The 13701-nt window shown below is 40.6% G+C and overlaps 1 protein-coding gene across 2 annotated transcripts in view; it reads right to left on the bottom strand.

Annotated features, from left to right (window-relative positions):
- Nucleotides 1–62: 62 nt before the first annotated feature.
- Nucleotides 63–13701, bottom strand: part of dtx1 (deltex 1, E3 ubiquitin ligase) — a 48884-nt gene continuing 35245 nt past the window's right edge. Inside the window, exons 4-10 of one of the 2 annotated variants that reach the window (XM_075468537.1) lie at nt 13482–13543; nt 13111–13242; nt 7898–7959; nt 7563–7721; nt 6120–6281; nt 5578–5667; nt 63–5481 (exon numbers count right to left, since the gene is read on the bottom strand). In XM_075468537.1, coding sequence (XP_075324652.1) covers nt 5257–5481; nt 5578–5667; nt 6120–6281; nt 7563–7721; nt 7898–7959; nt 13111–13242; nt 13482–13543 — 892 coding nt within the window. In that variant the 3' untranslated portion in view covers nt 63–5256. Of the gene's footprint in view, nt 5482–5577; nt 5668–6119; nt 6282–7562; nt 7722–7897; nt 7960–13110; nt 13273–13481; nt 13544–13701 lie in introns of both variants that reach the window. The other variant, XM_075468536.1, reaches the window with a different exon arrangement.

Genomic DNA, 13701 nt, shown 5'->3' with positions numbered 1-13701 from the left:
AACGAAGGAGGACACACCACAGACTGGGAATTCAAAAATGAGACGGAGCCGAGATGACAAAATGCCAAACAAAATACCCCTGTCAAGGGCATATTTATTTTTTTTCTTCACAAGAAACACACAAACATGCAACAAGGTCATCACAATTCAATAAAGACTGATTGATTAAGAAGCCCTTTATAGTTTAATCAATGTCTCTCAATATCTTGCTTTTAGATTATGTCACACAGCTTAAGGTAAATCAAACCACATAAATCATGAGTTCAAAAAGTTAATTCAAATGGGCACTTAAAATGCAAAACATCCAAATGTTTTACACGATGTCTGAAGAGCGAGGAGAGTAGCCAAGCGCCGTCCCGTCCCCATCTACATAAATAAAAGCCAACAGAGGAAAGAAGATCTTTCTAACCAACTGGACTAAGTTGCAAAACCACAGTGGTAAATCACCAGAGAAAAAACAGGGTGATATTGTTAAAGACACTAAGATGTTTCCACACACAAAGAGCTATGCAATGTCAATGCACTTGCTCACAGATTGGTTGACATGCACCTCTAGGAGAACATCACTGCATCTTTAAAGGACATCAACCTAAGCTTTGTGTACCACTAAGCACACACTCAAACACATTCCCACAGACAGACACAGACAAACAGTATATCCACACAAAGTGTCAAAGTATCATTTTGAGAGAGAAGTACAATTTGCAGCGGACACTACGAGAAAGTACGACTGGATATACTTTAAATGTAAGAACAAAGTGATTTCATCCCCTGTCCAGCTTCTAATCAAATGCAACAGTATGAAATTAATCTTAAGAGTAATACAGTAATTTTATGTAAGAGTTCTTTTAGAAGCAATCATTAAAAAAAGACATAAAAAATATATGTTTTCAAATACATGTTAACATCCTCAGATTGCAACCCTTTTGTCTAGAAACCTGGAGGTAAGCATCCCATAAAGAAAACATCCTTAGCCATTTTAAACCAAGAAGTCAGCCTTTCTGCTACACAGAAACCATTTGATAGATCTTAAAAATAGTAAATTGCATAAAAACCATCTCTCTCTTCTTTAATCAGACAAATACAATTCATATTTTATTCATCATTCCTAAATAAGTCTTTACACACCTGAAGTCTTAAGGGCCTGCATCGATCATAGTACGATTCCCGACACGTGGAAAGGAATAGTCGAAGAGGCAAATATTTGGATTCCTCTCGTTACTGAATCTTTACTCAACATGGAAAAATAACTCCCTGATAGATTACAAGCATTCTCCCTTGCGGTCCAATTATTTAAAGGGTGTCAAAAAGGTATGGGAGAAAAAACTTGAAATGTGACAGGCCATGGAGTCTTTAACAGCTGGGTCAAAATCACATTGAAATACTTTTAGTAGTTTGTTTTAGCTTGTGCGGGTTACCAGCAGGTGGAAATTCAACATAGAAAGCAGAACAATAAGCCTTTGGAAAACAAATGTGGTTTAAAATGTTGCCTTGAATACAGTAATAAAGTTTATAATACAGTACTTACATCTGCAACAACTAATGTTTGTGTTCCTGGGAACAGGCAAGATTTTCAGGCATCCATCTCACATTCATCTAACAATTACTTGAACTAAATTCAGCTATGTGGCTAATTTTGCATTCATAGTATACACTCAAGCTTATTATCTTCTGCTTTTTGTGCATGAGTACAGTTATTGTGCATTGCCTGTTTACTGCTGCCACCAACAGGGCTGACCTACTCTTCAGTACTCTGGCTGAATGCATTCTATGGAGACACACAAGAGGACTGAAGCTGCTGCTTTATAATTTTGGGCTCTTGGGCTTTCCAATCCCTACAAACAGTGCTCACTTTGCCTCCTGCCTAAATAGTAAACCCTTCAGGCTGAACAATGAGCTGACACTTGCTGTAAAGCTGAGAGAAGTTGCAGACTCAGGGAATAATTCCCACCAGATCATTACATTCTCCTGTTCAGAATTTAGGATAATATTTCCCTGCTACTTTGTTTAGGCCTTTTGCACAAGGACCAGAGACTTGAAATTGCCAAAGGGTCCCTGTCCCTGGGGTACGGAAATTAGGCTCCTTTTGTGTAAATGCAAGTCCACCTGGATGTGGGTTGAAGCACTGTAAGGACAATTTTTGCTTATCCCATACCTAAAATACATTTATCTATAGGAACATATTTGACCTGTAACATAATTAAAACAGAGTTGTGAACAGTGTTAGTACTTTTTAGATATCATAGAACTTTACTGTTTCTGTTAAGCATATTTATTTATTTTTTTGTTGGGCTTTTGTGCCTTTAATGGATAGGGAAGTTCAGAGAGACAGGAAGCAAGGGGCAGAGAGAGGGGGAACGACATGCAGCACAGGGCCGTCCGATAAGGACTCGAACCGGGGCCAGCTGCAGCGAGGACTATAGCTTCTTGTACATGGGGCGCCTGCTTAACCCAATATGCCACGTATTCACGCCCAAAATCAGCCATGTCTTCGGATTCTGTAAATATTTTTGTTGAGATTTTGTTTTGTAGTCTTTGCAATTTTACATTGAGGAGCATAATTCTTAGTTTCCTCCAGACACGTTTCGTAGATCCTCCAGCTGATTCTTTTTAGCACCACTTACTTTTAAAGCCTTTTCTTGCCTCCGTCCCAACTTTTCAGAGGTTTGCAGCCATCAAATACAAAATGAGCTAATATTTTTCATGAAAAGGTAAAACTTTTCATTTTCAACATTTTATTTTCTGTTTTCTATTGTGAATAAAATATTGTTTTTATAAAATTTGCAAGTCATTATATTCTGTTTTCATTTCAATTTTACACAGCGACAACGTTTTTAGAATTGGGGTTGTAGACAATATATTTCTAGGACCTTTAATTCAGTTTACTTATTCATGACAACAGCTATCTGAAGGGAGCCCCATCCATGTTTTGCTTCAACATGCTAAAACAAACTCTTAAGAATATTTTCTGTTTAGCCCAGGCTGTTTTTCACCTTCCTTTCCCATGTTTTAAACAAGTAGAAAAAGAGAAATGGCCCGTCTGGAGGGGAACAACCATCTTCATGCTGCTAAAGCTCACCCACCAATAATAAAGACACATTTACTCTATTTATTTGTGTCCCACAGCGGATCAACTAGACAAATTCTACATTAAGGTAACAACAGCATACGCTAAGACTACTTGTATTATAAGACATCCATAACAAGTCATACATGTTTCAGTCCCTGACAAACTGACATATCTTGCCAGATTTCATGTATTTATGTTAATTTTGTTATGTCCCTGTGTATAAATGTGTGGGCCAGTCATTATATTTTCTATATAGAAGAGTATAAAAATAAACTAAAGTTACACCATAAACTCAAAGTGAGCTTGAAGTTAAAGGTATATCACATCTGCAAATGTCTATCACACACACACATACACACACACGTATGTATATATACATACGTGTGTGTGTGTGTGTGCGTGTGTGTTTATATCTTAAAGCATTGTAAGCCAGTTATTATTCAACTTAGAAAAAGACGAATTAAACTGCAATTGAAGACATTTTCCGAAAAATAAAAGGACTGATTAAACAAAAGAAGTTGCCTCAAAGTGCAATGGAAGACTATGTTTCACCCCACAGCTGGGTGCCCACCAATAAACACCAGCGCAACTGCTCATTAAAGTCGATCAGATACACTCATTAAGAATTATGCACCATTTGGGTTAACTTTAATCTCAGAGCAAAGAAACACCACAAGGACCACAAGAGAGTCTTTAGCTCACAGGCATGACATCAATGGGAATAGAGGAGAGTGTAGGAAAAAATAACTCTCCTCCTGTGACATACTAGACCAATATTTGCATGCCTCCTAGAATGAAGCTCTCTCCAGCTGAGGAGGGGAGGGTGGGGGTCCAAGCCATACAACTGGATCGGCGCTAACAACTCTAAGTGAGCTCACGCATGGAATGAGATGTTTCATTGCTCCCTATACAGGATGTTGAGCCCAATATGCTGCCCTAAAGCAGCCTCACAAGAGACTTGTAGAATGCAGGCGAATAGGAGTGCCGCCCAGGATGGATCTCCACAGGAACACTGTTGGCGTCTGGAAGAGAAACGTCTATCTGTACGTTCCGCTTTAACCTCAAGGAATTAAAGCCAGCATAGTAATGCCTCACAGCAAGCAATCACACACTCACCCCTCACGTAGGGGCAGCACAATGGATTGTGCCAACGCCTGGGACTGCTCCAACAGGGTGAATAAAAATGCAGGCTTTACATTCAGAGAGGTCAGCGTCATCAGTGTGTCAACAAAACAAATGAGTTTAACCTTGGAGCACAAGTGCATATCCTGCCTCCCAACCTGAATGCCTCAAGTCAAAATACATTGAAACAAGCAGTGAACAAACGCATGTTTCATCTCATATCTCATGGATTGTCCACAAATGTAACCATACAAAATATATTTATGACCAAACACCAATATTTTGTAGTCATTAGCTCTCTGGAATATAAATCATATTTTGCAGAATCCAGTTTCAATTTACAGATTAACCAACCTGTTATATCAGAGGCAGAAAACATCAGAGATGCCCAGTGAAACCTTTAATGACCTCACGAAAGCCAGGAACTTTTCCTTAAAACTCCACTACCAGGTGGTACCACGTGTGGCAGGTAAATAATTCAATATAAAAGTAAAAGGGGAAAGCAAATAACCACTTCAACTGGGTTAATTTGTAAAGATGAAATTCTCTTACACATATATTCATAATATCAAGGAACACCTCACCTTATTGCAGATATTAACCCAACATTCATTTGCAGCGTTAGTCGGGGCCATGCATTCATAAGTTCAGCATTTGCAAGTATGTATGATTTGGCCCCTCTGCATTCAACTGCAAAGGCAGAGGAGCAGTGTCAGATTAAATTTGAAAGGGGTTGAATACAATTTGCTTGCAGCTTCCAGCATCAATACAAAAATCTCCTTATATCCGTAACCCTATTAGAGACTTTGCCAGGGATACAACATGCTCAAGGCATGGATCAAGAGACAGCAGGGGGGAGATTCTAGGTTATACAATCAAAGACCTAAGTAATAACCATTTATTTCTGCTTCCATAATCTCATTCCACCACTTCTGAAGGAAATCTTAGTTTGTGGGGAGTTAGGAGTTGTCAGCTGCACTTTGGCCCATCATGCAGCATCCCTGTTCTCTGAATGATGGCGGGATGCGGTGGATTGTGTTTGTGTGAGCACGCTCAGCTGGCCATCAGTCCTTCAGGTTGTCTTCGCCGACCCCCTGGGCTGACAGCTCTGTCAAAACGTTATCCAAGTAGTTGGGGTCGGGGTAGCCGTGGCCGGTCAGGTTGGAGCCAAATTCTGTCTTGTGGTGAATCTCGTTCCACACCACTGTGTCCGACTCTCCTGTGGTGCTGGATGTACCAATGGTGAAGATGAGGCGGCGGTCCCAGGCCATAATCAGCAACTTCAGGACCTGGAGACACACAAAAGAGAAGAAGGAATGTGAAAATGTGCAAGACAGAAAACACATGTAGAATCGCTGATTTCTGGAATCTGTCTCAGAGCTCACCTTCCTGCCTTTCTCATTGTCAGGGAGGTAGCAGTGTCGAGGGAACCCTCTTGCACTGAACTTCTTCCCAGGGTTGGGGTGCTCATTGGTCTGATGAAAACATCAAGATAAAAAACAAATATCTAAATTTGCTCGTTTGAAAATACAGCTTAATTGTGTGGAAAATGTCAACAGGACAATTAGTCTCCACTGATATCCCATGAATGAATGCTAATGTCAGCAGTCAGGATCAATTACGCAACTCTATCCTCTACAACTACCTATCAACACTGATGAGTACATCGGCAATGAAAAATAAACCAACTACAAGCAAGAAAATGACATTACATTGACATAGTATCATATATTTTTGGGCTATAAACTGTCTGTATCTCTCACAGTCTATTCTCTAAGACTGCAGCTTCCTAAGAGCCCTAACACGTCACCTTTCTGCACGGGTATCTGTCCATCAAACTTAAGCAGATAAGCAGCTGTAGAGAGTTCACAGATTTAGAGTCAAAAGACAGTGGATAAGGGCATTAGTGAAATGAAACGGTACTTACCTGGATCCCCGCAGGAATGTCATAGACAATGCGGATGGTTTTGGAGTCTGGGTAGCCAGGTAGGCAGTGGGGGATTACGTGATACTCCATCTTCCCAGGGGGCTGGGTGCCTGTTTTCTCTCCATAGATGGTTTTGCATGTTGGACATTGAAGACTGCCATCCTGGTTTTGAAAAAACAACAAACAGTATACAGTATAGTGCAAGATCAATTTAAGAATAAGACAATGCTGATAATGGTTTGTCAGAGACATGGTGGTTTAAAGGGCTAATTCACTAAAAGTAATTGCTTGATAACGTTTTTTCTTTATCTTTGGGATTCCTAGCTGTATTAAAACTAACGTAGAACTATGAAATCTTGAATTCAAAGGTTTTGAGTTTACAATGAGTCGAGTCAGTATGTTTAGTGTGAAAGGGGTTGCTCATAGTGTTGAAAGCAGCAAGGACACCTGACTCTGCATTTCTCCGAGGTTTTACAGAGCTTTGTGGTGAAATTTGTCTCAATTTACTGAAATTGTCGGGCCACAGCTTTACTGCTTTGGCTCAGTCACACCACTAATCTCACAGGGCTGTTTTTGGCTGCAGCAAGCAGCTGTTCTCATAATCAGAAAACTATAAGCACTGCACTAAACAGCAGATAGACAACATTAGCAACTAGCTGGTGAACATAAGCAAGCACTAAGCAGCTGAAGGGCGTGATAAATCTCTCAGGAGTTGGGGGACACCACAAAAGAAAAACAAAGGGTGTATTTGTGTTGTTTTTGACTTGGCTTCAAACCCAAAGCACCTATGCACCAAACAGTAATCTGTATAAAGCTGTCTGTACAAAGTGTCCTTTGTTTAAAAAAAAAAAAAACAAAAAAACACTCATCAGGTAATTCTCAGTTCATGCAGGCAGAATGCATCATTCTTGGCCTCTTTTGTGTAGATAAGGGATAGCAGCAGGAATCAATCCTGGGTTAGGCCATAGTCATTCTTTATTACTACTTTTTATGCTGATGACATTGAGATGTTCTGCGCTGCCAAAACACCAAATCAGGCTCTTTACTGGCTGCTATTAGCATTTAATTCTGCACAATATAGGACTTCTGTGATTTAATCCTTCTCATGCTGACAAAAAAAAAATTAATTAATAAAACTGCACATTTGAATTTCTATTTTTCACCACATTTTAGGGTTTTAGGAGTGGTATCCTCACAATGCCTTTGTGCACCTAGCCAAGGTGCACAAATAATAAAAAAAAACAACAACACAAAAACCAAGTACTGCGTTGATATGACAGATCGGATGTGGGTATGTAAAATCCCCCATCAGTGTACAATAATTTGTAGGCCCAATCATCTGCCAGCATCACATTACCCGGTCAAACTGGAAGACATCACCAGTTTATAATTTGAGCCTAGAGTGGCATTATAAAAATGTCTGGCTCACAAGCTTTTACCCACCTTATTGCCATTGTTGTACATGGCCACCAGGCACAGCAGATGGTACATGTGACCACACTTGCCAAGTTTTCCCACCAGCTCTGGCTTGATGCCTTTGTACTGCAGAATGCCTTCATAGCCTGATGACATTACCAGCCTCTCCATGCAGATGGTACAGTCCTGGAATAGTCAAAGAAAATACTTGCTATACCAAAAGACATTCTACATGTACATGACTGTGTGTTTAGAAGGCATTCACTTTCAATTAGGACAATGATCAGTGTCAGATTGCATCTCTTTGTGAGTGCAACTCAGGTAAGTCTTCTGTGTTTGCACGCATAGTGTATTTTTCTTACCTCATCTGGCACAACTTTAATCTTCTCTGTGTATCTTCGCACGACATCCTCTGGGTTTTTTCCTTGCCATGACAAAGAGAGAGGAGATGACTATCAAAGTAAACAAAGAAAAAACTTGCCTCTAACAGCCACAAACACAAGTTAATATGAGAAATGTGAAGATGGCTCTGCAGGCGGCCTCACAACATCATGCAGAGGTTATTTTGCATGTATATGCAGTTAAAATGTTAGGATAAAAAGAAGGTGACCTTCAAACTGGCACATATCAAAAAGCCATTCCCCACAGTCCAGTATAATCCCTGTGTGCAACTAGCTACCATGGTACAGAGCACACCCACAGCTTACACCCCTAATACGCTTACAGGCAACCTCTTTTCCTCATGAGCCTTTGTTTGCTCATTTGAGGGCCAGCCAGTGAGCAGAAGCAGGAACAGCAGCCTGAAAGAGGCAGCCACACTAAAGTAAAGAGGCCAAGCAGAGGATCCACAGAGTAAGGAGAAAAAAAACAACAAAGAGGAGGAGCAATCGCACAATTGCTATTTGATAGCCTTATTAGCTAAATTAGAAGCCTCTTTAACTGTCTTCTGAACAGAAAGCAAAGTGGGATATATCCAAATTTCCCTGTAAAAAGGGAAGGCATGTGTTCATCCCACTCACAGCCCTCCAGTATTTCTAGTTTCATAAAGAAAGCACTTTTGGCTTCTTTTACTCAGAACTGTCACTTTTCGGCAAAATTTCAAATAGTTTTTGAGAAATTTGGAAGTACAAATAAGGTAATGTATGGGGATTTATTCATTTATTGACAGATGGTTTGCTACCATACCAAGCTCCATCTGAAAAGTCTTCACTGGAGAATGTAAGGAAAAAGGGCGCTGTCAAAAAATGTTTGGCAGTTGATTGGATGAGCCATCTGTCCATCACAGGCTAGCTTCAACTAATAAGATCAACTCAGCAAAGTTACTTGGTCAAAGCAAACTCTTGCAGAACCTCAAGTGAGAAGAACTGAGAAAAGGCTTGAGTTCTTTGCAAAGAAACACACCTTTTTCACAGCGGAAATTTTATGCTGTCACAACATCACATTACAATACATTACATTACATTACGGTCATTTTGCAGACGCTTTTAACCAAAGCGACTTACAATAAGTGCGTTCAACATCGGTAGGCAAAAGAACTTCAGGTCACAAGAAACAAAGGTCACAACACACAAAGCAAAGGTGTAGTCATCAACGATAAGTTCCTTTCTGTGCCCTTGTAAACCATGACAATTAGCCAGCATGCACAACAGAGTGGCCTTCCTCCAAATGGAATGCAGCCTTTATTAACATACCCTTGCATTTCCATTTATGATATGACAGGTTTTCTACTGTGAAAAAGTTTATACTTCCCAGTTCTGATAAAACTGGTGCTATAGTTTTCATGTATATCATATGCTATCCTCTTTTTAGGTGTTGTCTGATCTAAAATCTGTCTGTAGCTGCCTGTACAGGAAGCTAACTGGGCCAAAACAACTGTGTCACAAACACAAACACACAGCTTGAAACATGCCAATATGAATTCCTGTGTGGTTGCAAGTTTTTGAGAATACAGTTGCCTTGCAAGGTAATAAGGTTGTCATTTTCAATTAAACATATCAACTATTGGATTGGGCTGTTGTGAATTTTGCCACAAATATTAATTTAAAAACATTTTTCTAACTGCTTTACTTTCCATTTCACATGTGGAATTTGTACAGATGATGCTGTTTTCGGGCAACACACTGACCCCAAAGTTATTTCTGTGGTAAGCCAGCACGTATGTATGTATACAGCGTCAACATGAGGCCTCTGTTCTCCACTTTATGTCCACATTGCTGCACAACTTATTTTTCAAGCAGAGATTTAGCATGTTACCACACTAAACTAATATAGAGACTAAAGTTAACACTACCTACTAAATATCAGCATGGTAATTGCCATTACTTTCTTACAATTAACATTTAGCAATGCTAAGAGCCTCACACAGCTGCTAGCATGACCGCTAACTTCTTGTCTCATTGATTTTACTTAGATTTGTTCAATTCATCACAAGTTGGTGTTTTCTGAGGAGATTCCATGAAGGAACTGCTCCATTTAAACCCTCCAACATTTTTATTCACTAATCATTAATGTATGGGGTTTACATACAGTATATGCCAAATGAAACATGGGCCCATTTTTAAACTCTAGACAAAGCAAAAAACTGGTTTACACTGTGCATTTTTACTATGATGAGCAACAAGTTGTCTTTCCTGTGCATGGAAACGTCCTACAGATTAAAGCCATACATCAATTCGTCTTTTCGACGTCATCAGAGCACTGAAACAGCTCTGGTCAAAGTGTTAAACGACATCAGGTTGAATACTGATTCTGGTAATGTTTCAGTCCTGGGTCTGTTGGACCTCAACGCAGCGTTTGATACTGTAGATCACAAAATCCTGTTGCACAGGCTGGAAAACTGGGTTGGACTTTCTGGAGCGGTCCTTAACTGGTTCAGGTCCTACTTAGAAGGCCGGAGTTATTTTGTTACAATTGGCAGCGAGTCTGAATCTGAGCGAGTGGCCATGACTTGTGGAGTCCCCAAGGGGTCAATTCTTGGACCTCTTCTGTTTAACTTGTATATGCTCCCTTTGGGTCAGATATTGCAGAATTTTAACATCAATTATCACAGTTATGCAGACGATACACAACTCTATGTGTCTCTGTCACCGGACGACTGCAGCCCAGCAGACGTACTGTGTCAGTGTCTGGAGGAAGTAAACACTTGGATGAGAGAGAATTTTCTACAATTAAATGAAGACAAAACTGAGATCATTCTGTTTGGTAGCAAAGAGAAGAGGGTCAGCGTTGGTAAATATCTTGAGACTCGGGACTTTACAATCACTGACCAAGTTCGTAACCTCGGAGTGTTGATAGACTCAGATCTGACTTTCAGCAGCCACATCAAAGCTGTCACCAAGGCAGCTTTTTACCATCTCAGAAACATCAACAGAATTAAAGGTTTCCTCTCCCAAAAAGACCAGGAGAAACTCATCCATGCATTCATCTCCAGTAGACTCGATTACTGTAATGCTCTTTTAACTGGACTTCCCAAAAAGAGCATTAAACATCTGCAGCTCATCCAGAACGCTGCTGCTGGAGTTTTAACCCGGACTAAGAGATCTGAACACATCACAGCAGTTTTAAAATCTTTACACTGGCTTCCAGTCTGTCACAGAATAGATTTTAAAAGCCTGCTGATGGTTTACAAATCCCAGAATGGTTTAGGCCCAAAATACATCTGTGATATGTTCAGAGAATATAAACCTAGCAGAGCTCTTAGATCCAAGGACTCAGGTCAGCTGGTCCAGTCCAGAGTCCAGACTAAACACGGAGAAGCAGCATTTAGCTGTTATGCTGCAAACAAGTGGAACAAACTGCCAGTGGAGATTAAACTTTCACCAAATGTAGACATTTTTAAATCCAGTTTAAAAACATTTCTTTTCTCATGTGTCTATGCATGAAATCTGCACGGTATCTTTGAATTTATCTGGACTGTTGCTTGTTTTTAAATTCATTAAAATTATTTTATTTGTTTCTCTTTATATTCTTTCTTTAATGCTTTTATTTTATGTAAAGTACTTTGAATTGTTTTGTACATGAAATGTGCGATACAAATAAATTTGATTTGATTTTGATTTAAGAAGTTATAGGAAAGTCGAGAGGAGTCAGATGAGGTGGCTCGGGCATCTAGTGAGAATGCCTCCTGGACGCCTCCCCGGTGAGGTGTTCCGGGCCCGTCCCACTGGGAGGAGGCCCCGGGGAAGACCCAGGACACGTTGGAGAGACTATGTCTCTCGGCTGGCCTGGGAACGCCTCGGGGTCCCCCCAGAAGAGCTGGAGGAAGTGGCCGGGGACAGGGACGTCTGGGTCTCTTTGCTCAAGCTGCTGCCCCCGCGACCCGATCCCCGGACCAGCGGAAGATGATGGATGGATGGATGGATGGATAGGAAAGTGGAAACTAAAAAATAAAGTATTAGCACATCATCTACTGACAGATAAGTCTGAGTATAGTACAGGTGAGCTTTGAAGGGCTGACAGAGAGGACAAGTATTGTACAGGAATGGACACCCAAGAAACACACGGTTTCCATGAGCAAGCTCACGTCGAACAGCAACCAGATCCAGATCCCCTTCAAACCAGCTCAGGGCAACAGACCCTTTACTTTCCTCATAACTGCCACAGTCAAACTGTGTCTATCAAATTGTTTTTTACAGCTTACTGTAGCTACTCAGAAATCTGAAACAGAAATCATCATCATATTTTATAATCAGCTTTGTTAAAGATAAAGAAACACTTTGCAAAGTAATCATCAGCAAACCTCTGTGAGATTAAATTATTGCAGTCCTTGCAGATCTGAAATGGTAGGCGTGTGAGGTGTATGGACCCACAGGCAAAATGGGGCCTAAAGGCACATGAGGAAATCTGAACTGAGTTCATTGAGTCCACAGACAAAATGGACGAACCAGAGTTTAATGAGTCCACAGCTGGTTAATTTCAAGACGCCTCCGCGCGTCTCCGTGCAAGACACTGAGATACACTGAAAAACAAACTCTTAAATAGTTTTACCCAAATAAGGTAGATTTGATATGGGACCTTACAGTCAGACCATATCTTTTGGCTTTACGCCTGGACCAGTGGCCTTGAATCTTCTTTAAAAGTAAGGGACTTTCTCTCCCCAGGCAGAGAGTTTTCACATTTGACCACAGGCTCTCCCGGGAAATGCATTTTCTGTAACTGAGGCTCTCCCGGGAAATGCATTTTCTGTAACTGAGACGGACCTGATGACAGAAATAAAGATTTCCTTTGTTCGACTACGTCTGTTTCAGCAGCTTTCTTCATCACTCATTTTTACACCGGTTTTTGAAGACGACCTCTCAGAATTTACTACACGTGTAACAAACAATAATGACTCCTTTCACAGTTTATTTGGGGGTTCATTTGCATGTTAAACAACAGACTCGCAAACAGCTGATAAGGGAACATGTTGCAAAGCTTGGCAGGACAAAGACAGTCTGGTGACTGTCAGTGGTTGGTCTATTCTTCTCATCAGTGCATTTCCTAGTCATTCACCAACGCACTATAAAAATATACAAGGGTGAAGCTTTATACTATTTGCTTTAATGGCATTTTCTTCTCTTGAGCCCATCAAACTCACCTCTCTTAAGGTGCTTCTTCTTGGTTTTGCGACGCATGCCGTTGATCCCTGGCACAGGCTTCATGTCGCTCTTGTTGATGGGTGGTGGGTGCAGTATAGGCTTTGGAGCACGTGTCAGGCAAACTGGCAGACCTGCAGCGCACATCAGGATACCTGTCATACCTGGCACATATGTAGAGCACACACACACAAACACACAAAAGAGTAGAAAAAAAAAAGTAAAAAACAGTGATGGTAAATTTTGGATAAATAAATGTTAATAGAATTTTTTGAAAAACAAACAACCCCCTCCTGCCACACACACATAACGCATTCAGACAAAAGTCCCAATATCTAGCTGATTACCAAACATGTTGCTGATGTGGTCTTACCTGCTAGCGCTGGATGCACTGGTCCAGAGCCAGTCAGGTTCTTCACAGGCAGGGCAGGAACTCTACAAGAAAAAAGCAATAACGAGTGAAACAAAGTCGCAATAAAGAAACTGAATACCTGGTGAGCAGGAAATGATCAAAATTGTGCACCACAGCACTATTATGCCATAGATGAAAAAGCTCAGTACAGCAGAAAGTTCTGCTCTGCATGCCAGAAAAA

Source organism: Odontesthes bonariensis, chromosome 6 (genome assembly GCF_027942865.1).
Source record: "Odontesthes bonariensis isolate fOdoBon6 chromosome 6, fOdoBon6.hap1, whole genome shotgun sequence".
NCBI lineage: Eukaryota > Metazoa > Chordata > Actinopteri > Atheriniformes > Atherinopsidae > Odontesthes > Odontesthes bonariensis.
The sequence above is the reverse complement of the archived record's forward strand: the minus strand, read 5'-3'. Positions and strand labels throughout refer to the sequence as shown.